Here is a 25,957-nt window from a genome sequence, read left to right on the forward strand (position 1 = left end):
ATAGTGACAGTTTCACTTCTTCCTTTCCAATTTGGATTCCTTTTATTTCTTTCTCTTGCCTGATTGCTCTGGCTAGGACTTCCAGTACTATGTTAAATAGGAGTGGTGACAGTGGGCATCCTTGTCTGGTTCCTGTTCTTAGAGGGATAGCTTTCAGTTTTTTACCATTGAGGATGATATTAGCTGTGGGTTTCTCATATATGGTCTTTATTATGTTGAGGTACTTTCCTTCTATACCCATTTTATTCAGAGTTTTTTTTATCGTAAATGGACGCTGTATCTTGTGAAATGCTTTCTCTGCATCTATTGAGATGATCATGTGATTTTTATTCTTCATTTTATTAATGTTGTGTATCACATTGATTGAATTGCGAATGTTAAACCATCCCTGCATACCTGGAATAAATCCCACTTGATCATGGTGTATAATCTTTTTAATGTATTGTTGTATGCGATTTGCTAGTATTTTGTTGAGGATTTTTGCATCGATGTTCATCAGAGATATTGGCCTGTAATTTTCTTTTTTTTTTTGTGTTGTCCTTGTCTGGTTTTGGTATCAGGGTAATGTCAGCTTCGTAGAATGAGTTAGGGAGCTTCCCCCCCTCCTCAATTTTTTTGAAGAGTTTTAGAAGGATAGGGATTAAGTCTTCTTTGAATGTTTGGTAGAATTCACCAGGGAAGCTGTCTGGTCCTGGACTTTTATTTTTGGGGAGGTTTTTGATTACTGTTTCAATCTCCTTACTGGTGATTGGTCTATTCAAATTCTCTACTTCTTCTTGATCCAGTTATGGAAGGTTGTATGATTCTAAGAATTTATCTATTTCTTCCAGATTGTCGAATTGGTTGGCATACAGCTTTTCTATAGTATTCTCTTATAATCTTTTGTATTTCTGAGGTGTCTGTTGTAACCTCTCCTTTTTCATTTCTGATTTTACTTATTTGTGCCTTCTCTCTTATATGTGATCAATCCTGGAGAATGTTCCATGTGCATTTGAAAAGAACGTGTATTCTTCGGTTTTTGGATGGAATGCTCTGTATGTATCTACTAGGTCCATCTGTTCCAGTGTGTCATTTAAGGCCAATGTTTCCTTATTGATCTTGTGTTTGGATGATCTATCCGTTGGTGTAAGTGGAGTGTTAAAGTCCCCTACTGTTATTGTGTTACTGTCTATTTCTCTTTTTATGTCTGTTAATAATTGCTTTATATATTTAGGTGCACCTACATTGGGTGTGTAGATATTTACGAGTGTTATATCCTCTTGTTGGATTGTTCCCTTGATCAATACGTAATGCCCTTCTTTGTCTCTTCTTACAGTTTTTGTTTTAAAGTCTATTTTGTCTGATATGAGTACTGCAACCCCAGCTTTCTTTTCATTGCCATTTGCGTGGAGTATCTTTTTCCATCCCTTCACTTTCAGTTTGTGAGCGTCTTTAGGTCTGAAGTGTGTCTCTTGTATGCAGCATATATATGGGTCTTGTTTTTTTTTTATCCAATCAGCCACACTATGCCTTTTAATTGGAGCATTTAGTCCATTGATGTTTAAAGTAGCTATTGATAGGTATGTACTTACCGCCATGTTTTAACTTTTTTTTTTCTCAGTGTTTTAGCAGTCCTTCTTTGTTCCTTTCTTCTTCTATACAGAATTGATGGTCTCTTTAGTTTGATCTCTGTCTGAAAGCTCTACTCTTTAACTCCCCTCCTCCCTCCTTTTATGTTTTTGATATCATATCTAACCTCTTTTTTGTGCCTTTGTCTCCATTACCCTCTTATCACGGAAATAGATAATTTTTCCTATTTGTGGTCTTCTCTTTTCCCCTTAAATCAGTCCCTTTAACATTTCTTGTAGCACTGGTGTCTTGGTGACAAACTCCTTTAATTTTTGCTTGTCTGGGAAATTTTTGATCTCTCCTTCCATTTTGAATGATAACTTTGCTGGGTAGAGTATTCTTGGCTGTAAGTTTTTTCCTTTTAGCACTTTAAATATATGGTGCCACTCTCTTCTAGCCTGTAAGGTTTCTGCTGAGAAGTCAGCTGATAGCCTTATGGGGTTTCCTTTGTATGTAACTTGACTTTCTCTTGCGGCTTTTAGGATTCTCTCTTTATCTTTAATTCTGGACATTTTGATTATGATGTGTCTTGCTGTGGCCTCTTTGGGTTTATCTTGTTTGGGGCTCTCTGTGATTCCTGTACCTGGATGTCTGTTTCCTTCCTTACATTACGGAAGTTTTCATCTATTATTTCTTGAAACAGATTCTCTGCTCCCTTGTCTCGCTCTTCTCCTTCTGGGACACCTATAACACGGATGTTAGTGTGCTTGATGTTGTCCCAGAGGTCCCTTAGACTGTCTTCACTCTTTTTAATTCTTTTCTCTTTTACCTGTTCAGCTTGGGTAATTTCTTCTAGTCTTTCGTCCAGCTCGCAGATCCGTTCTTCTGTATCCTCAACTCTGCTTTTGATTCCCTCTAGTGAATTTTTCATTTCCAGTATTGTATTCTTCATTTCTGATTGGTTCTTTTTTATATCTTCCATTTCTTTGTTGACGTTCTCACTGAGTTCATCTATTCTTCTCCCCAGATCAGTGAGCATCCTTAACACTCTTTGTTTGAACTCTCTGTTGGGTAGGTTGCTCATTTCTGTTTCACTCAGTTCCTTTTCTGGGGTTTTGTCCTGTTCCCTTACTTGGAATGTATTCCTTTGCCTCTTTCCCTGTGGTTCTGTCTACGTATTAGGTAGGTCAGCTACGTCTCCTGCTCTTGGATAGGTGACCTTATGTAAGTGACACCTTAGGAGGCCTGCAGTGTGCTTCCCTCAGTTCTCAATGCTCCAGGGGTGACCCCTATGTGGGCTACATGTGTCCTTCTGTTGTAGCCTGTTTGCTCTCCCTGTAGGCGCCCAGGGAGGCCGAGTTATGCTCCTGGCCAGCTGTTGTAATGCTCAGCTGCTTGTAGTTGTTGTGGGCCCTGCAGCCTCTTTATCAGGTGTGGGGAGTCCCAGTATAGTTGGCTGTAAGCTCTAATACCACATTTGTGTTGCAGTATTTCTTTTAAGTGAGTAGGCCCCCAGTGTGGCAGGTTGTTAGGCTCAGGGCCTTACAATTGCCTTAAGCCTCCAGCCTTTAGGTCTCTTGTCAGCTCTCTGAGGATTGCAGCTGTGTGCGGCTGGCCTCAGGCATGGGAGCACCCAATTGTTTCAGGCTTTGGAAGGTGGGGCAAACCCCATATGTGGGTCTTTGACAAGCACAAGTCTTCTGCAGCTGACAAGCCCTGACACCTGCAGGTCCACACACACAGTTAACACAGTCCTGCCCCGTGTGTGTGCCCCAACCTCCCGAAGCAGACCCAGTCTCTCCACGGTGGGAGCCCCACACGCTCCACCACTGCCCCACACTCTCCACCTGCCCCTTGTGCACACCCTGCCCCACTGAAGTGCGCTCAGTTGCCAGGCTGCAGAGAATCCAGTCACCAATCTATGCAGGCCCACAAGTTGCCTGAGGGCTTGTTGTTGGGTGGGGCCAGTCTCTAGGGTGGGCTGCCTGCCCTGGCTGAGCTGGATTAAATGGGTGCTCTAGCGGATGGGGCAGACCCTGGGCTAGCACGCCCCAGGGAGAACTCCAATGGCGTCTGTGTCAGCACGCCCACATCAGGCCACAACAATGGCTGCTGCCAATGTCCCAGTCCCTGGAGAGGTCTCACCTCTCACCGAGATGCACTCAGGGCCTATTAGGTGAGTCTCTTTTCACCAAAGCACTGTGCACCTTTCTTTTTGGTGATTTTAGGTTGCTTTCTGACATGGGTGAGTTTGTACGTGGGCCCTTTAAGAGCTAGTTTTGATTTCTTTGTGAACCATCTTTTCTGGGGTTACTCCCCGATGTTTTAGTAGCAGGCAAAGTCAGATATTATGCCACTCATCTCGATTGTGCTGGGTCCACAAAATGCCCACAGTGGGGGCGCTCCCAGCTCAGGGCCCTGCGCCTCCAGGGAGGGTTGCATACCTTTGGGGTGCTCCCTGGCGGCCGTGAGGCACTGCGGCTTGTGAAGGCAGAGTTTTTCCTCTGCCTCTTCCACCTCAATTTGTTGCAGGAGTTCCTCTTATCCAGTTTTCAGTTCTCTCTCAGGGGTAATTTTTCCACGAGTAGTTGTAAATTGGCTGTGTTCGCGGGAGGAGGTGAGTTCAGAGTCTGACTACGCCGCCATCTTGACTTCGTCCCTCTAGTTTTGGTTTTCATATTTAGGTCTATGATCCATGTTTAGTTAATTTTTGTATACAGTGTGAAACATGGACCATGAATCTAAAGTGACATGTTCCAATGTCTATCTTGCTACTTACTAGTTGTGTCATGTTAGGTAAAACATTCAACATTACCTCAGTTTCCTCATTTAAAGCAAAGATAGTAATATTTACTTCCTGATCTGTCAGAATTGTTGTGAGGATCAAATGAAAACAACTATAAAAAGCTCTTTCTAAAATCAGAATATAAATGTTAACTAGTATTATTTCTAGCTGACAGCAGCAAAAGAATGATGGCGTAAGAATGTGTCATAACTGGGGAAAAGCCAGAACTCAAAACAATTACCAGCAGTAGAGTGAGGTATTTAAAAAGCACTAGCTTTTTTTTTTGCCCCAAAGCCCCAGCAGATAGTTATATGTCATAGCTGCACATCCTTCTAGTTGCTGTATGTGGGACGCGGCCTCAGCATGGCCGGAGAAGCGGTGCGTCGGTGCACGTCCGGGATCCGAACCCGGGCCGCCAGCAGTGGAGCGCGTGCACTTAACCGCTAAGCCACCGGGCCGGCCCAAAAGCACTAGCTTTTAAACAGACCTATGTTTGAATTCTGGTTTCGCCACTTCCTAGCGGAAGAACCTCACAAAAGGTACTGAGCTCTCTAATTCCCAACTTGCTCACCTATGCAAAGGGGAAGGAGTAGAAACTCCACAGAGTGGTTGGTGGATGAACGAGTTACCTACAACACCCAGTGAGCTACACAGAGTAGGGGATTAATAAATGGAATTTTTGAGAGAGAGAATGAATATAAAAATATATGTATATATATTTATACAGTCATGCACCGCAAAATGACATTTCAGTTAACAACAGACCACATATACAATGGTGATCCCAGATGATTAGTACCATAGCCTAGGTGTGTAGTAGGCTATACCATCTAGGTTTGTGTAAGTACACTCTATGATGTTTGCACAATGATGAAATTGCCTAATGACGCATTTCTCAGAATGTATCCTCATCGTTAAGTGACGCATGATTGTATACATCTATACAATATATACAGTATATAATATATATACTGTCTAATAAAATGATGATGTGGACTGTCATGGGTTATAGAAGTGCTATAACACATGATGGCAAAGACCAAGGTGAACAGAAAGAACTCATCTTATAGTGTCCTGACTCTGGGAAAGTGTACATGTTGTTGGAACATCATTCCAACATCATTCCCTTTGCCTGTCTGACTTCATCTCGTAGGATTTAGCTCAAGTGACACCTTCTTTTAGAAGCTGTTTATTACCACTTTCTTCTCAAATTTGCTCTGTGTTCACACAGTACATTGTGCATACCTTTCTTATAGCAAACTGCACTATATCATGATTATCTGCTTACTGGTCAGACTTGCTGACTATACGGGAAGCTCCTTGAAGGAAGGCAGCTGTCTTTGAGTCTTTAGAATTCAATATAATGTTTGGCACATAGTAGGAGCTCAATAAATTTATGTTAAATGAAAAGATGACTACATATTATTAATTTCTAATGTGGGTGTAAATAGCTTTTGTCAACTGAACTTTTTGTTTGTTAGCTTTATAGCATAATACTGATATTCACTCTAAACAGGCCAAGTTGATCTACCCTTCATGGAAAAGTTCTGGAAGAGGGCCTATTTCTCTTAGGGTGTCCACACCCATATAATAACATCCATCATCCAGTTTTAAGTAGTAACTCTGGGTACAAGTGAATATATGTAGCATTTGTCCAGGAAAAATGACACAGACTCCTTTTTAAAGTTTCCTATAAAGTAATACTCTTCAAAGTAATTAGTTCTGAAAAAGTGTGATACTGACTATATGGCAGAGTAAGTCCCATGAGTACTGGAAAAAATGATTTCATTAAACTCATATGTGTTAAAACATTTAATAGTTCATATAATACGGAATTTTTGTGAAAAGGGGAAATATCTGCCCATACAAATTTCTAAACTGTGACTGTACATCTCTAATTCAAAGATCAGAATTTCTAAGCTGATGATCTCACACATATGTGGCTTCCTCAAAATAAATTGAGGCAAGTAGTTAGTTACATACCAGTGACAAAGAGGTGAGAGATTACTCAATGGAATGCTAGGACTGACAGGTGTTAGATTTCCTGCTGTTGAAAGGCTGGGTCACGCCACAGTCCACTGATCCCAAAGGGCCTGTTTTGGCTCTCCAAGTTTACAGGTTACTGTAAACTTACGGCACATAGGCAAGAGCGCTCTTGTGGCCATAATTTCATGCCAGGAAATGTTGACTCATGGCATAAATGTGTTAAATTACCAAACACTGGAAAATGTGCAAGTTAGTTTAGGAATGAATGGCAAGAAGCTGAAAAATCTATCAGCTTAAAAAAAGCCAACGGACAAGAGTTCCTTGTGCGCACAGGGATCTACCACTTTTATCTCACCTTGTTCCGACGTTAGTCAATAGTCCCTATGGTATGACTAAGTGTCATAGCCCCTGGCATTGACTCAGTCCTTCTGAAACACCCCTATCCAGAAGTATCTGCACATATGAAACAGAGAGAAAAGAAAAGAGAGAAACTCTGAAAAGAGAAGGAAGTGACAAAGAAAAAAGAAAGAGTGGGACAGCTTGTAAAGAGAGATAATTAAGAAAAGAGAGCAAAGGACACACAGAGCTAAGCTACTAAGTAAGAAACGACCAAGGAAGCACCTTCACCCCATCTCCTCTTGCCACTATTTACTAATATTTATTGAAAACTTGCTTTGAACTAGTGTCTGTAGTAAATGTTTTCTACTGTTCTCTCATTTCATTCTAACCAGGACCCTATGAGGTAAGTTCAGTTGTTCCCATTTACAGACGGGGCCCCTGAGGCTTAGAGTGGCAGTCTAGCCTGCTGAAAGGCACACGGAGAGCTAAGGTTTGAACTGAAGTCTGTCTGACTCTAAAGTCCAAGATCATAATCACACCACATTATTAAAAATCCAGGAATTATAAAGCACAAATATGGGAGAAAAGTCATAGGAGTAGTGGCAGAATGACCAAAACAGTATGATTTTATTGTGGAAATCAACTACAAAACAACACACCTAATGTACTTTGATAAACACAAATTATTATTATCTTTCAAAGTACTTATCCTAGACGGTCACACATTTAAATCTGTAATGAAGCACTGGCCAAAGTCTTTTAGGGGTACCAGCTTTAAACTGTTTTTAAAATCAGCTTACCAGCCACATTAAAACAGATAAATACAGAAGCTATATTTCTTTAGTTGCATCTATAAAAACATTTAAGAAAACTGTTAAGATTGACCATCCACTTTATTAAAAAGCTTTAAGTCCAAACAACTATGGTTGTTCCTAAAACATCAAATTCAAGCTCAACTTGCAGAGATCTGATTCAACTGATGAAATGCTGAAGAAGACATGTCAGGCTCTGAAAGAGATGCCCAATCTTGTTGAAATAGAGTGTAGCTTATCAAGGTGACTGACTATTTTGAAGGGGACAATCCTTTGAATTCATAGTTTTATTATATTCATACAACCAGTCACTGCTTTCCAGTTCCAGCCTATCTAAAAGAAGAAAATGAGGATGATACAATAGAAAACACATAAGAAAGAGAAAGAAGAAATGAAAATATCAATCACCACCTGACCCTCCAATGCTGAAATTAGACACAGTACCCACCAGAAATTAATCTCACGAGGGAATAATGTATGTATACGGGTGGTCTCAGGCTCTTCTTAGTTCACACACCCCCTCCTCCACCCAACACAAACCTCTAAGGCCAGAAAGAAAATTCTGGCCTTAAGCCATTGTACATTTCCTTTTTTCTCTCATATTCCTTCTAACTCCTGGGCAGTACTATGCCAACTGAGGTAATCAGTTGGAGAAGATCTGAGGAAGCCAAAATGGGGAATTTGCATTGAAAAGGGCAAAGATTTCTTTGTCTAAGAGGAAAAAAAAAAAAGGATACAGTCAAAAGTGAAGAAAGTGAATGGGAAGCTAAAGAGAGGAAAGAGAGAAAAAGACATAAACCCACATGGTTGATTGTCAGGGAAAATCTTATGAGGAATTAAGAGTTAAGAGTACAAAGAGAAGATTTGAGGGAGCTTCCGGAGTGGAATATATAAGGAATGAGAAGAGAAACTTTAAAAAGTACTGCTGAGGATGATGAACTTTGGATATTCTTTCAAGTTCTATAAAGCATAATAGTAAAAATTGGAATTATTTTAAACTCCTTTTGGTTACTGAATTGTATTTCTTTTTCTTAATTTTATTGAGGTCATAATAGTTTATAACATCGTGAAATTTCAGTTGTACATTATTATTTGTCAGTCACCATATATATGTGCTCCTTTACCCCTTATGCCCACCCCCCAACCCTCTTCCCCTCTGGTAACCACTAAACTGTTCTCTTTGTCCATGCATTTGTTTATCTTTCACATATGAGTGAAATCATATGGTGTTTGTCTTTCTCTGGCTTATTTTGCTTAACATAATATCATCAAGGTCCATCCACGTGTTGCAAATGGGAAGATTTTGTCTTTTTTTTATGGCTGAGTAGTATTCTATTGTGTGTGTGTGTGTGTGTATATATATATATATATATATATATATATATATATACCACATCTTCTTTACCCATTCATCAGTCGATGGGCACTTGGGTTGCTTCCACATCTTGGCTATAATGAATAATGCTGCAATGAACATAGGGGTGCATAAGTCTCTTTGAATTGTTGATTTCAAGTTCTCTGGATAAATACCTAGTAGTGGGATAACTGGGTCATATGCTTTATTCATTTTTAATTTTTTGAGAAATCTCCATACTGTTTTACATAGTGGCTGCACCAGTTTGCATTCCCACCAGCAATGTATGAGGGTTGCCTTTTCTCCACATCCTCTCCAACATTTATTGTTTTTTGTCTTGGTAATTATAGCCATTCTAACAGGTATAAGGTGTTATCTCATTGTAGTTTTGATTTGCACTTCCCTAATGATTAGTGATGTTGAACATCTTTTCATGCCTATTGGCCATCTGCATATCTTCTTTAGAAAAATGTCTGTTCATATCCTCTGCCCATTTTTTGATTGAGTTTTTTGTTGTTGTTGAGCTGCATGAGTTCTTTATATATTTTGGAGATTAATCTGTTTTCAGACATATGATTTGCAAATATTTTCTCCCAATTGGTGGGTTGTCTTTTCGTTTTGTTCCTGGTTTCCTTTGCCTTACAGAAGCTCTTTAGTCTGATGAAGTCCCATTTGTTTATTTTTTCTTTTGTTTTCCCTCTCTGAGTAGACATGGTATTCAAAAAGACCCTTCTAAGACCGATGTCAAAGAGTGTACTGCCTGTATTTTCTTCTAGGAGTTTTATGCTTTCACCTCTTACCTTCAAGTCTTTAATCAATTTTGAGTTAACTTTTGTGTATGGCAAAAGATAATGGTCTACTTTCATTCTTTTGCATGTGGCTTTCCAGTTTTCCCAACACCATTTATTGAAGAGACTTTCCTTTCTCCATTGTATGTTTTTAGCTCCTTTGTCAAAGATCAGCTGTTCATAGATGTGTGGTTTTATTTCTGGGCTTTCAATTCTATTCTGTTGATCTGTGTGTCTGTTTTTGTACCAGTACCATGCTGTTTTGGTTACTATAGCTTTGCAGCATATTTTGAAGTCAGGGATTGTGATGCCTCCAGCTTTGTTCTTTTTTCTCAGGACTGCTTTAGCTATTTGGGGTCTTTTGTTGCCCCATGTGAATTTTAGGATTCTTTGTTCTTTTTCCGTGAAGAATGTCATTGGGATTCTGACTGGGATTGCACTGAATCTGTAGATTGCGTTAGGTACTATGGATATTTTAACTATGTTTATTCTTCCAATCCACGTGCACGGAATATCTCTCCATTTCTTTTTTTTGTGAGGAGATCAGCCTTGTGCTAACATTTGCCAATCCTCTTCTTTGTTTTGCTGAGGAAGACTGGCCCTGGGCTAACATCCGTGCCCATCTTCCTCCACTTTATGTGGGACACTGCCACAGCATGGCTTGCCAAGCAGTGTGTCAAACCCCAGGCCGCTGCAGCGTGCACTTAACCGCTTGCGCCACCGGGTTGGCCCCTCTCTCCATTTTTTTATGTCATCATCCATTTCTTTCAATAATGTCTTATAGTTTTCATTGTACAGGTCTTTCACCTCCTTGGTTAAATTTATTTCTAGATATTTTTCTTTCTGTCGTGATTGGAAATGGGATTGTATTCCCATTAGTTAGTTTGTTATTAGACCATAGAAATGCAACTGATTTTTGTAAGCTGATTTTGTACCCTGCCACTTTGCTGTAGTTGTTGATCATTTCTAATAGTTTTCCGATGGATTCTTTAGGGTTTTCTATATATATAAAACCATGTTGTCTGCAAACAGAGAGGGTCTGAGTTGTAATTCTTTGACTGCAACACAAGACTGAGCCACAAGGGGCTTTGATTTATTCAGTTATGGTAGTAAAACATTTATAGCAGGTGTTCTTAATGCTGGATTCATGAGAGGACTTTAGGTTGCCTACAAATCCTCATAATTGTATGAGTTTTTGTGTTTACGTGTACAAGCATATTTTGAAATGATGAGAATTTTCATGTTCATAGCTTTTATCAGATTCTTGAAAAGTTCATGATCCTTCTCCTTAAAAAATAAGAAAGGACTACCATTGGGGAGAGAGAAGGCACAGTCTCAGGGCAAAAGACCAAATGAAGAAATGTAACCACAGAAGATAACTGATTTCTAATTATACCACAAAAGTTTAATAGGCTAGTCCAAATCCACTTATTTTGCCAAAGATATCAATGTATTCATTCACCACCTTCCCGCTCCCTAAATTCCTCTCCACATCTCCTCAGTATTTGAAAATACATTCAGTGATTTTTAAAAAATAAAGTAATCCATGAGTATGCTAAATAAAGTGAGGGAAAGGGCCACTGACATTTTCAAGAACTGAAGAAAGATGGGGGAAAATTAGAGTTAAACTCACAAGCAAATCAGATATTTACTATGGTTTGAGAAAGGCATCATGATAGACCCTGAAATAAAGAAAAGCACAGCAAATAGTAGTGGTGAGAATATTAGGGTTATCAAACTGATTAACTGTCCCCAGTCAAGGTACATAGAAAGGCATTTTTAGTTATTCCTCTTCTGCTGAAAGGATTAATTCATTACAGAAACCTAAATTCAATGCACCTCAGTTTAGACATCAAGTTATATTAACTGGATAAACATTTAAATTATGGAGGGCAAATAGCTGCAAAAAGGAGGAACTGAGAACCATGAAAAATCTGCCATTGCTTTGCTAAGTTTGTTTGAACCACCTACTCAAGTGTTTTATTCAAACCCCAAATGGGAGGTGCAGAACAGCTCCCAAGTCTTTCAAACACGCCTTCTTTCATCCTCTGCCTCTTTCCTCATTTAAGGGCAGCACCCACAAGAAAGCACTGTTATCTTACTCAAGACAAAAAAATTCAATTTAGTGTCTTAGGAGAAGGCCTTCAGCAAATATTAGTCTCTAGGGTCCCATGAGCAGAGTCCTAGGCATGTCGTAGGCATTCATTAAACGCTTATTGAATAAATGAGTAACCAAATGAACAAACATCTTTCACCCCCCTGCTTCCAATGTGGATATGTGACTTGAGAGGCAGCACTAGGCAAGAGAAAGCAACATCAGGGACACAAGAAACTGTCCCCACACAAAAGATTCCCTTATCTCTTTCAGAGAGCAGCCACTTCCTTAGAGTGGCTTGAGCCTTAAAGGGCTGATGCTCTCCCCAGAGGTTTTAAGAGGGGAGTAGGAGACACTGCCTCATAAAGGCTACCAAGGAATTCTGGGGAAAAGTAGGGTGTGTAGGCAAAAATAACTCTCCCTCCCTCCTGCTCAAGGATGTCCACATCCTAATCCCCAGAACCCGTAAATGTTATGTTACATGCCAAGGGAGAATTAAGGTTGCAGCTGGAATTAATATTGCTAATCAGTTGAACCTGAGATGGGGAGAGTACACAGGCGTATCCAGGCAGACTGGATGTAATCGCAAGGGTCTTTAAAGGAAGAGTGAGGCAGAAGAAAAGGTCCGAGTGACGCCATATGAAAAGAACTTGACCTGCTGTTGCTGGCTCTGAAGATGGAGGAAGGGGCCTCAAGCTAAGGATTGCGGGCAGTTTCTAGAAGTAAAAGCCAAAAAAATGGATTTTCTCCTAGAGCCTACAGAAAGAAACACAGCCCTGCCAACACTTTGATTTTAGCCCAGTGAGACCCATCTTGAACTTCTGACATCCAGAACTGTAAGATAATAAATTTATGTTGTTTTAAAGCTACCAAATTTGTGGTAACTTGCTACAGCAGCCATAGGCAATAGAGGGTCAGTGAAGAGAACGGAAGGACTTGAGAGGCAGGTAGACTGGTTTTGTCATTAATAGCCATGAGACCTTAGGGAATTTATTTCATGTTTTTGAGAGTTCACTTTTCTCATCGCTATAGTGGGTTAAAACGAGCAACCTCATAAGGATACTTTTGATATTAAACAAGATCACATCTTTGAATTGCCCAGCTCCAGGCAGGCCATGCTATAGTGCTCATCATTACTCATCATTGCTATCTCTCTTTCTCTTCTTCCTTCTACCCTCCACGGTCACTGGGTGCCAGGATGCAGTGTAGGGATTACAAAAGAAGAGAAAAAGGAGAAAAATAAAGTGAATGGAGATAAAGAGTCAAGCCCCAGGGGTCTAGGATGGGGAATTCACATCACTCACTGCTACCTGGGGCAGGGGACACCAGTTCTGTGGTGTATCTGGAATTTCATGAAATGAGGGTTTGAAGGGCAGGGAGAGAGAGAGAAGAAAAGGAAGAGGGTGGAGTGTGAAGAACAGGAGAAGGAGCAGGGGGAGGAGGAAAAGAAAAGGAACAGAGGATGGGACCCAGGCTAGAAGAAAATATGGGTGGGATTTCCCATACAAGAAGACTGTACCTCTACTCAGAAATGAGGGTAATTTCAAAATCAGTTAGCTTTTCCTTTCTTTTTTGTCCCTGCTTCTATACCATCCTTCCCTTCAGTTTAAGCACTATATTGGTCCATATTCATACACAAACATCTATGAATTCATCGAAGGTAGGTCACGTGTCCTGGGATGGCAAGAAAAGAGGGGTACATACATTCATGTCAAATTTCAAAGGTTAAAATGGACCTTTTAAAAACATTGGAGAAATGTTCTCTTGAGATTAATAATTGAAAACTAGCTAGTTAAGTGCTATTAAGTCTCTAGACCTGTCATAAATTATTTCTTTTTCTAAGGTGATGTGGGAGATTATCTATTTATCTATCTATCTATCTATTATCTATCTATATATCTATCTATCTATCTACCTACCTACCTATCTAATCTATCTCACAACGTAGGTAAGATCTCTGCCATAAATGGCAATGCTATGTTCTATAGAACGATGCTCAAGGTACCATGAGAAGTATATGAATAGTGGAAAATGCAAACGTCTTAGTTTGAATGACAACTTATTCCCTTTTAGGCTTTGTAGCTAACGTAGATTTCATGACTACAAGGTTGTAAATGTACTGGGATAATTTCAAGAGAGAACATCCAAATTGTAATAAAAATCATTGCTAGGGTTTGGATGTACTTTGTGTTCAAAGATTTTTTATTAAATTTTGTGATATGACACAACTTTGAATAGGTCATTTTTTGGGTAGGTCAAATCTATTTCTATTAAAACATTAAATTTTAAGAAATAACTAGATTTTAACCCATTGTTTCAGTTTATTAATAAATTTTTTAAGGAAATCACAAGAAGAAACTCATAAACCATTGTTTCTTTTAAAGGAATACTTATAAATTGCAAAGTGACTTGCTGTGTAATATATCTAGCTTCAAATTATACCAACAAGGTTATCTCCATGTCTTCTTTTTCAAGCCAACCTAAAATTGAGTTAAACATCACTTCAAGACATTAGCTATTGAGATTTTTCAATGCTTTTAAAGGGAAAAAGTAAAGTCTTCTAAAGTGACCATGACATGTTTAAGTAAATATTTTCCCCAAACGTTCACTGTATAATTTAACTTGAGAAGATATGAGTAAACAGATAGACCTGCTGTAATATTTTAGGAAGGAATTTACCATTTCCTCTGATTTGGGACAACTCTTTAAAATATACAAAATCTGCTGTGATTTATCACAGCACCACTTTCTCTAAAGGCTTCGCAGCTTGGCTAACCAATAGCGCTGATAAATCAACTAATCAACGGGCTCAGAAATCTTAGGGGAAAAAAAGACAACGTGCTGCATCTTTTCTCCTTCTGCCCTTTGCTCCATTGTCCCCAAATGACTTCACAACTGAGTTTACAGATCAAAAGACTTTTTCTACAAATACTCAAACTTCTGTTGGAATACACAGAGATTTTTAGAAAAGTCAGCATTTACTTGTTGTAAACAGCTTTAAGTTTGAACTAGCAGAGTGATCAGCAGGTTTATCTACCCCTGAAAACAGCTCAACCAGCTGATCCATACAGGTATTCATCTTTGTCCCCCAAAGAGCTCTGTTGGCAGCAGTCAAAACCAAAGTGGGAACTTAATAAAAATGAAAATTGTGGTAGCAAAATACACTTATAAGGTAATTTGACATATTGCAAAAATTTGGGAGGTTATAGTGGTTTCTATATAACCACAGTACCGATTTAGAAAACCCCAGAGAAACAGCTGCGTTTTGATATATAATCTGCCTTCCTGCATAGGAAACCCCAGATTTTCAGGGTGTACACGTCTTGACCTGCTAGAATTTGAACATAACATTGGGGAAAATCGTACGCATCTTTTATTGAGAAATAACAGGATAATAAAACCTGTAAGCATTGGGCAAACATGTATTTGCTCCAAAGATCACATTGTTAATTTCTTTTACTAGAGAGTGACACAGGATGAGAAAAAGTAAAGTCAATTTTGCTGACCTATTAAAAAAATTGTGCTCATACCACTGGATTCTCTGATTACCTGTGAATGTCTCCATTTCTGGCATTTGGTAGCAACTGGCGGAGGCAAACCTGGCAAAATGTCTTCCAGCTGCTTGAAGATTAACTCCTGCACATCTTCAGTGCTGTGCTCCAAGTACGCAACTCCAAATGGGACAGTGGTGTGAATCACAAGAGAAGGCCCGATTTCTGAAGATTCTGGTGGAAGAGGAACATAAAGATACATCTTAGAGCGGGCAACATGGAAGTGTCTCTCAGCATTTCAATCCAAATTTAAGAATTGATCCAATAAATGGAGAGAAAACAGATTCTAATCTTTGAAGCATAAAATTAGGCTATTTCTGAAATTCAAAATAAAGCTTCTCTGAAGAGGAAGACATAGTCAAGATGTGTTTAAAAGAACAAATTTTCAGAAAAGAAAGAACTAGAAGGAAGGGTATGAAAATCACCAATATGTACTGCCTTGGGTATAATTAAATTTATCAGTATGTTCATCTTCTCTTACCTGCTAAATTATAAGCAATTCATGGCAGGAGCCATTTCTTATACATAGTCTATATTCTCCTTAAATTCTGAGAATAAAGTAGATGTTCAATAAATATTTATCATTCATTTTATGTTAAATAGATTGCAAAATATTTTGTTGAAATTATATAAATGCCAGAATAAAATACCTTTACTGCTTTCAAAAAAAAATCAAGCTTCTCTTTAAAAACAGGCTTGACCTCATAATATTCTTTATCTTTTAAGCAGCATTAAAAATAAAAGTCTGCCTCATTCATAACATGGAGCTACTTTCCATTTTTATTTGCCATTGAATTTTATTTTGCTATATTGTCACAATTACAAATAATGACTGTCTGTTTCGGATCTTTCATTCTTTAGTAGCATATAAGAAAATCAAATAAAGTTTGAAGTTGAGAGCAAAGTGACTGAGGCATTAGAAATACAATCTTGGAAGAAAGGTTAACAAGAGTTTGCCTCTTATTCTTATTCATTTAAATCAGCAGAAGAGAAAGTTGAGGGGAAACAACAAATTGAATCATACGAAATAATATGAAAGTTGAAAGAAGAAAATATTAGAGTGTATAAAGTACTAACGGGTTGGCAAGGCTGATTCTGAAAATTCTTTAATCTGAGATTGTAAAGGGTAAGACAACTATCTCTTTGAGGTAGGTTTGTACAATTTTACACAGAAAAAGAGAGTTGAACAACATAAGCCACTTATTTGCTATGCGGGTACTTTACTTTGTGTCTATGTGTGTGTGTGCGTAAAATGAGAATAAGTTAGTTCCTACCACATAGGTCTGTGGTGTAGATTAAATAACACAAAGCATGTGAATTGCACAGTACGGTTTCTGGCACAGAGTAGGTGCTTAATAAATGTAAGCTATGGGAATAGAAGCAATAAATCAGATATATACAAGGGAAAAGTTCCCCTGGCGCTGCCCAAATGATAGGTGCGAGTTATTTTTTGTAAAAGTACTTCATTTTTCCATTGCGCTCTGCTCAGAGAACTCTGGCTTATGAATTTTACAGCAAAATATAAGAGAAGAGAGTTCCAAAATGCTGTGAGCATTTTAAAGTGGAGTGCTTCCAAATATTTTTATATGTAAAAGGTGGGAGATCTGACTTCAGAATCTGTGCGGTAAATGCAACGGTAAGGAGACTTGTCCACCGTTTTTACCTCACAGAAACTGGAACAACTTGAAAGAGAAAATAGAGGGACCATCTCTTTGAACATTCAATGTTTAACCTGTCAGGGTAGACTTTACAGGTATCACACAGAGGGAAGGACCAAGGAGTGCCAAATCTCAAATTCTTTCACCTAATACCACCACAGTGAGAAACCTATTCATATTGCCTTAGGGAGTATTATTTATGTTATCAGTTAATAAATTCAGGGAGGCTTGTTCCCAGCAAGGGGTTGTCAAAGCCACCCCTCTTCCATGAGGTACCAAATCTTCCCAGAGACAGAGAAAGCTACTGGGTGAGCATTCTGAAGCAGGAGAGTTGGAGTTATGAGTCGACCTATCTATGGCAGGCTTCAAAGGAAAATGAATGCTAGCTGCGTGCTAAGAATCAGGAGGTTGCAGTGACCCAGTCATTTGTTCTAGGGGAACTTGTAAAATTACTAAGAGTAGTGATGGTGCGTTGCCAGGTTTCTCCCATGTACATTAGCCATCCACTCCTAGGAGAGCAATAAAAAAGGAAATTTAAGACCCAAAATGAAACAGTTCTTGCATAACAATGAGAGAAAAACCTGGCTACTTGTTTTTATTGGAATCAAACAATTTTTTGAGAATTTAGATTAAAATTTGAATAGCTACAACCTAAAACAATGAGTTTTAAGGGAAAGCTGCCCCAAACCCCAAACTAAAGGGTATTTTTAGAAACTCATGTCCAAAAATACCAACAGCCAACCAGAGTTTAAATGTGACCAAGGTTTGGAAATTGTGCATTATAAAAAGCCACAAATACGTTAATAGGATTCAGAGTGTAAATTCACTATAATCATTATTCCTTGGTCACTGAGAAGGTAAGGATGTTATCTTTCATTTTCTTTTCTTTATTCAGTTTAACAAGTATAGCACTTTGCTTTTGGGATTTTAAATGTAAAGTTCATAGTAAATTGTAAAGTTCATAGTAAATTGACAACTATTTCTGTACGTTGGGAAATCAGTAACTTAGAAGATAAGCATTTGAACCTTTGTATCCTACTAGCTCTGTGGTCTTGGACAACTTAACCTCTCAGGCTTCACTTTCTTCCATCAATTAAAAGGAAGTAATACTACTTAGGTTACAAGGCCGCCATGAGGATTAAATCAGTTAGGACACATAAAAGCCTTTCTTCAAATATAAAGTGCTACACAAACATAAGGCATTCCTAGATAATATGGTTTTGACCTCCACACTGTAGTAAGAGCAGCTTTAGAAAGGGATAACCAGTATTGACTTCTCTTAAAGTATTAAGATTGATTATTATATCAGTACCCCAGGAACAGTGGCAGACTATTCCTAGTTATAGACAACAACAGTGTTTTCACTTTTTCTTATTTTTATTGTGGTAAAATATACATAACCTAAAATTTACCATTTTAACCTATTTTAAGGGTACAGTTCTCTAGCATTAAGTACATTCACATTGTTCTGTAACCATCACTACCACCCATCTCCAGAACTTTATCTTCCCAAACTGAAACTCTATATCCATTAAACACTGACCCCTCAACTCCCCCTTCCCGCAGCCCCTGACAACCACCATTTCCATCTCTGAAGTTGACTACTCTAGGTCTATTCTATTTCTGTCTCTGAATTTGACTACTCTATTGTACTCAAATTGCGAATAATGCTGCTACCTGCTTTCACTTTCCTGATGCCTTTTAACAATAAGTTGTGAACATCTTCATATCTAGAAATGCCTTTACCTCTAAAGTTTATTTTCTGCTTTCTATTTGTTCCACTTTTTTAACATTTCTTTGGTCTTTTTTATATTTTTGCCTTCTTTTTGATTAAACCATTTTTACCCCTTATTCTATTCTTCCCCTTTATTAGTTGGAAGTTATACAGATTATTTTTATTTTTAGGGATTACCCATAGATTTAAGCATCCATATTAAAGTCAAAAGTTAATATCTTTATCCTTCTCCTGAATAACATAAGAACCTAAGAATATTTTAACTCTGATTTTAGATGCTTTTGTTGTCCAGGATTTATTTCTTTAGTTTTGTTTACTACAGTCAATGTTTGTTTATATTTATCCACAGCTTCCTTTGTGGGTCTCATATCTTCTCTCCAGGGTCATTTTCTTTTTCCCAAAGTATTTTCTTTTGAAGTTCCTTAATGAGGGTCTATTGAAGGTAAGCTCTCTCAGTTTTTGTTTTTCTAAAAATGTCTTTATTTCACCCTTATTTGTGAAAGATAGTTTTCCTTGGTATATAATAATAGATTGAAAATATTTTCTCTCAGCATTTTAAAGATATTATTCCAATCTAGGTTAGCTTTTATTGATGCTGGAAGTCAACTCTTAATTTGATTGCAGGTCCTTTGCAAGTAATTTTTCTTTTATATTTGGATGCTTCTCTTGTTTTCTCTTTGCCTTTGGTGTTCTGCAGTTTTGCCTGGATATCTTGAGCTTTGAGTTTCTTTTTGTTTACCTTCTTTGACTTCACTGTGTTTTCTGAATCTGAAGACTCATTTTTGCCATTAATTTTGGAAATCATTCAGCCATTAGTTCTTCTCATTTTATCCATTATGTTTTCATGGAACTCTAATTAGAGACATGGTAGATATTCTCATTCTATCTTTATGTGTCTTGATCTCTTTTTAATATTTTGCATTTCTGTCTCTCCATGCTAGATTCTATGTAATTTCTTCTAATTTATCTTTCATTTCACCATTCTCTCTACATCTGTGTTTATTCCGGTGTTCAATTTGTCCTTTGAATTTCAAATTTAAATTATTTTATTCTTCATTTGTGAAAATTCTATTTTTCAAATCTGCATGATCAATTTTGACAGTTTCTTTTCCCCTAGTCATACTGTCAGTACTCTCTTGTTTTTCTTTAAACATATTCAATGTAGTATATTGTGTGTTTGGTTATTTCAAAATCTGCAGTCTTTATGAGTCTGATTCTGGTTTTTGTTGTTTTGGATGGCTACTGCTCATGATGGTGTGTTTCCTTGTGTGATTTGTGATTTTCTTTTTTCTATTGTGAGCCCATGTTCCTAGGAATTTTATCTGAGAAATTCTTTAAGGCCTGAGTTTAAAGAGTGTTCCTTTGGAAATTTACCTTTGTTTCTGCCAGATGGGTTGAGGGCAATACTCCCCAGAACTACTTTAAGTAGATTTTTAGAACATACTGGTGGAATGAATTCTCGGACCAAATCTGCCTGAGGGTGGATATGTGGTTTGGCATCTCAGGGGAGACATTTTATTTCTTTCTTGTTTTTTCCACTCCACTCAAAGACAGAAGAGCATCCCCATTGTGTTCTTCTGCCAGATAAGATATATCAGGTACAGAGAAGTTCTTTAATGCCATAAAAGTGTACATGTCTATGCTAATAAACTTTTAAATCTTAAAGAAACAAGGTGATTTTTCTTGGAAAATAAGTTATCAAAATTAACTCAACATAAAAGAAATCAGTATAAACCAAAATACACAAAAAAATTAAAAACACAGTCAATAAATTAACTAAAAAAAAAAAAGACTTCAGGACCTGATTGCTTTACCTGTGACTTGTTTAAAATTTTCAAGTTAGTATAATATTGATTTCAGACACACACATCACATTTATATATATAAACACACACTAAACTACAGACCATTCTTATATTAATATTAATAGGTACATTTTTTCATATTAATAGGTACAATTAAGAAAAACATGATAATCTCAATATATATTTAAAAGGCATCCATTAATACTTAATATCAATTTATGGAAAAAAGATACAATATAAAAAAAGGTGACTTTCTCAAAATGAGATAGAATATCTTTCTTATGCTGATGGTTTATATCATACTTTATAATGAAATAATATAGATTTTCACAGTAAAATCATCATAAACCAAGGATGTTCATTAATACCAATGGTCTTGGACATTGCTCTGGTCAGTGCATTAAGATAAAAAATAGAAATAAGATTTATAAGTATCAGGAAGAAGAAAAATCATGTTTGAAAATAATAGTCAATCAACATAAAATCCATCAAATTAATTTAAAAATTTTTTGATATTAGATTGATTTCCCTATATGGCAGCAATAACTAGTAAGAAAAAAATAATTCTTAATTAATTCTACAAGATTTTTTTGGAATTTGAAAAAATGATTCTAAAGGAAAAATAAGGCAAAGAGAATATTGAAATTTTTTTTCCAAAAAAAAAATCAATGAATAAAGACTTACTTTGCCATATATTGAAATGCACTGTAAAGCCACAGCAATTAAAACAGCCTCGCACTGGTTAACAATAATAGTCAATAAATCAGAATAGATCTCTCTGGAAAAAATCCTAAAATATATAAGTATTTAGTATAGGATAAGAAACTTAACAAAGCAATGGAAGAAGAATGTATGTTTTATATTGTCCTAGAAAATTGGATATATGGACAAAATTAACTTAGAATATTAATCTCCCACTTCTGAGCCAAATTTGTCACCATTTCTGATTTCCTCCTTCTGTCACCATATGAGGTACATACATTCTTAGATAACACAGCAAGCTCAAACTCACTGGGATACCCTTATTAACACGCAAATACCTCAGAGAGCTTTTCCATCCGATAAACTTCATTTTTGGCAGTCTATCAAGGGGCAGAAATTGGGTTCCCCTAAGGCCAGTTCTAGATTCCATCTTTGACAGGGAAATAGAGGACTAAAGAAATTTAAGGAGTGACAGACACTACAGTTGCAGACCAAGGGCATCAAGAAATGGGTGAAAATATTTCTTTAATTACTAATTCAATGAAATGAGCATGTGGGTGACAAGTGCAGTATCTGGTACCATGAGAAACTCAGGCCTTTCAGAAGCTTATATCTTAGTAAGGGAGACGACACGCAGGCAAAACAATTAGAGAACCATTATCTGCTAAATGGTATGGTAGTGACAGTGTGTGCATGGGAAGTTCAGGAAACAGATTCGTGTGAAGAGAGGAACTGGATAAGGAGTTGACAGCCACACAGTTTGGGGGTGGTGGCGGTGAGTTCTCCTTTCTCCTTCCTCCTAGCAGTGGAAATTGCTGGTAAGTTTCCCTCTCCCCACTCCAGTGGAACTGGCTCAATTATCCTTGCCCTTTAGCCATGAAAGCTCTTATTACAATTTAGCTCTTTCATATGGCTCCAGGGCCCAGCAGCAAATGTAATGGAGAATAAGCCAATCACATCAGTAAGTCCAACAAAAAAATCTAACTCACCCTTGATGATGAGAGAATAGTAGGGAAAAGGAAAAGAAGAAGAAGGGGAGGGGAAAGGGAGACTGAAATGGAAAGATACATGCTCCTGATGTCTCTTTCCCTTCCTCGCCTTCCTAACAGAGCCAACCCAAACAAGCATATAGCACTCTGCCATTTGGTATTCCACCACCTTGGCACCATGTCTGCCGTTCTGCGTGTCTGCTGCTGGCCCAGAATCAGGAACTAGGCCTTACTATTCAGAGGGACCACCTGCAGATTTTATTTGCTTTTTAGTAATAATAAACTTATTTCTTCTGTATAGGTTACAGAGGCCAAAATTCATCTATGAGGGCCCTACTCATGTCCTGGGCAACTTCATTACCTCCTATTCATGAGCGCTACTCATGGGCAACTTCTTTACCTCTAACTTTATCTGCAGCAGGCGCTTTTGCACTATTTACATTCATGCAACACAAAACGGTTTTAACTGAAAAGTAAAGTTCTTGAGGTGTAAACTTCTGAAATGACAGCATGGGCCAGGCACAAAGAAAAGACAGTTTTAATCACAGCCTTACTCTTTACTTATTTCATTTCTATCCTATCATCTTTGAGGAGAAACAGTTGTTATATTTGCTTCCTTATTATTTCCTTGGAGGTAGCGGACTGTATTAGTTGATAATAGCAACTGCTTTAAATATCCAATTAAAATCATTGAAGATGTTTGAATGAACAGCCTTATTTGGGAGACAGACGTAAGAGAACAGTATCTAGAGAACTGACAGGAGAGGGTAATTGGTCTGAAAAAGATTCAGAAAGAGAAATGAATGGGGAAATCGTATTCTTGTCAGCAACTAGATACCAAAATTACCTGACAAGCTCCTACTCCCCTTTTAAAGGTAAAATATCTATTAAAAGGGAGGAAATGATAGGGTGAAATGGCACTCTTTTAAACGACAGGAAATACGACTCAAATTTAAAAGTATCTTTTTTTCCCTTCCTGTTGAAGGTAGTATCCAACTCTTCCTAGGGAAATATGACATACCATCTAAGATTTACAGAAAGTTCTGGAGTGCTATTTTTTACCCCTTAAGAAACAAGATATGCTTTATTTAGGATGAATGAATCAGATCCCTTTCTCCATCCTGATTGCACAGTTTTTGAGGGGCATCAGTTGAGCTTTGGATCTCAGGACAGAAATGTCATCTCCCCACTCCTTGGCTGTATGACTTTAGGCCCATCATAGTGTCTCTGTGATTCCTTAGGTCAGTGTTGCCCACAGGATGTCCCACGACATATTAATAGTTATTAGGCAAAACAACAACAATGAAATTCTTTGGACAAATATATTTTTGAAATGCCTGTTTTAAACAAAATTAAATAGGACTTCTCAGAGTACATGATTATGTACAGTGTGATTCTTTAAAGGAAAGAGAGTATGAAATTGTTTTTGGTGTTTTAAAACTACTTTTATGTAAATTATAAAATTGTAAAGAAAAAAAAATAAAAAGGGCTACGCAAAGCCTGAAAGGGTATACAGTGAAAAATAAATAAAAGTATTGCTTCTATCTGAGATCTGGCAGTCCCAGTCCCCAGGGTAATGACTGTCAATAGTCTCCTATGTATCCTTCCAGAAATTTTCTACACAGAAACCTGAGCCTGCATATCTACTCTCCTCTTTAAAATGGAAATACAATCTTTCTATAGCTATTGTTCTTCAACTTGCTTTTGTTCATTTAACATATCTCAGATAGATTTCTATCAGCTCATGTGGACCTACTTAATTTCTAGTGTGGAATTACCACGGTTTATTAGTCAGTCTTCCATAGGTGAATATTTCATTTTTTCCAGTTTGCTGCGGTAGCTATTGTTCTTCAACTTGCTTTTGTTCATTTAACATATCTCAGATAGATTTCTATCAGCTCATGTGGACCTACTTAATTTCTAGTGTGGAATTACCACGGTTTATTAGTCAGTCTTCCATAGGTGAATATTTCATTTTTTCCAGTTTGCTGCTGTAGATCTTCTTGCCCTTGTGTGAGACTATCTCTAGAGTAAATTTCAAGAAATAGAATTGCTGAGTCAGAGAGTACACACATTTAAAATTATTTCAGATATAGCTCAATGATCCTCCAAAATTACACTCCCCCCAAGAGCATATGAGAGCTCTGGTTTGTCATACTCTTACCAGCACTGGGTAATTTTTGCTAATCTGCTAGGTTAAAAAGTACCCTATTTTATTTTTAGTTTTCAGTTATTTACTCATGAGTTAGTTATGAGTGGTATTTTCACATACAAGCCCAATTCGTATATTCTTTTCCAATGATTTGCCTTTTTTTTTTTTTTTTTTTTTTTGGTCCTTCTGGCAACAATAGTGCCAACCTCAGGATTACTGTGCAGATTAAATCCACGTAAAGCCAGCAGTTCAGGGTTTGGCATCCAGTAAGTGCTCATCCAGTGTTATTTGGAAAGCCCACCCATCAGGGCTGACTCACTCCCTTTCAGAGGACTAGAGTTACTGAGACTTTATTGTTCCATCACTCTTACCTTCCACTTCACTGATGGGGAATCTAAAGCTCAGAAAATGGTGCATCAAGGGAGAAAAGTGCATCACAGAATCATAGTATTTATCACAATTGTCTATTTAGTTGTCTGTCTTCCCTCTAGACTGAAAGCTACCTGAACTATGGATCCTGCCTTGATTATTTTACATCTCTAATACCTACCTCAGGGTCTGGCACATGGTAAGCAATCGATATGTGTTGAATACTTGGATGAATAGATGAATGTATGAAGTAACAGTTCTGTTGTCTGTCCACACCTAGAAGGTATGGATAGGTAGAGCAAGCTTTCCTCCATCTATTGAATAAACAAGATCAGCTCTACTGGACAAAGCAATAGCACATTTAGAATTTGACAGCATTGAATGCTCACCGCTGAACAGTTATAGCTCTGGTTCCATATGTGACCCTAAGAAACTTTTCCGTCATTGAGTTGGAAGTACTAGCTTTTAAAAAACTAACACACCCATTAGCCTCCTCTCTTATTTTGGTCTTTGACTTGTTTATTTTAGGCCTGTGGGTACTAATATATCTATGGATGTATGCATTTGCTATTTTAAATAGAGACTAGGAAGTTTTAAAACTGATACACATGGATGTTTGTAATCCTTGTTATCCCAGGCTACATATGTTTGGATTTGTTATGTTTAGCAAGACATACAGACATCCTCTAAACAATTCTGTATAAGATAACCATTCTGATAGGCATTTAGTTAAATATAAACAAATGTGTAAAACCCCACACGATGAATTGAAAATAAAATGAAAATGCCCCTAAAGTTCATACTTCCAATTTCAGAAGATGTTTCCCCATAGCTCCAGTATAAGTAAATGTATACAAATTCAGGAAATAATCTTCCAGTAAACAATGGAAAATTGTTCACAGAAGAGTGTGTTCTGCCTTCTCCAGCCAGCTGAGAAAGTAAATAACATTGACCAGTAATCTCAACCACTTGAATAATAAACAACATGTTGCATATTTCCGCAATACCTGTGAGTGCTGGATCCTAGAGGCTTTGAGATGGGGTCAGCAGGGTAGGAACAGGGGCTGGGCTGGAACTGGGGATAATTTGCCACCGATTAGAGAAGCATCCCCAAGTCTTCAGAGTGGAATAGATGTAGGAATCAAGGTGTTGAGCCAAATCTTCAAAATAGAAAAGGCTTCATAACAGGCAAGGTGATCAGTGGAAAGGGCTGACATATAGGGGTGAGAGATAACAGGCAGGGCTGGGCCTGGGGGATGGGCAGAGAGTACTCCTAGCTCTAGGGAGAG

The 25,957-nt window shown here is 37.7% G+C and overlaps 1 protein-coding gene across 2 annotated transcripts in view; it reads right to left on the reverse strand.

The window, feature by feature from the left end:
* The window catches only part of RNLS (renalase, FAD dependent amine oxidase), a 264,997-nt gene that overhangs the window by 19,569 nt on the left and 219,471 nt on the right, over window positions 1-25,957 (reverse strand). For both annotated transcript variants that reach the window (XM_058543463.1, XM_058543462.1), the window contains exon 6: window positions 15,257-15,432. In XM_058543463.1, the coding sequence (XP_058399446.1) occupies window positions 15,257-15,432 (176 nt within the window). The remainder of the gene's footprint in view (window positions 1-15,256; window positions 15,433-25,957) is intronic.

The sequence above is a fragment of the Diceros bicornis genome, chromosome 6 (assembly GCF_020826845.1).
Source record: "Diceros bicornis minor isolate mBicDic1 chromosome 6, mDicBic1.mat.cur, whole genome shotgun sequence".
Lineage (NCBI taxonomy): Eukaryota > Metazoa > Chordata > Mammalia > Perissodactyla > Rhinocerotidae > Diceros > Diceros bicornis.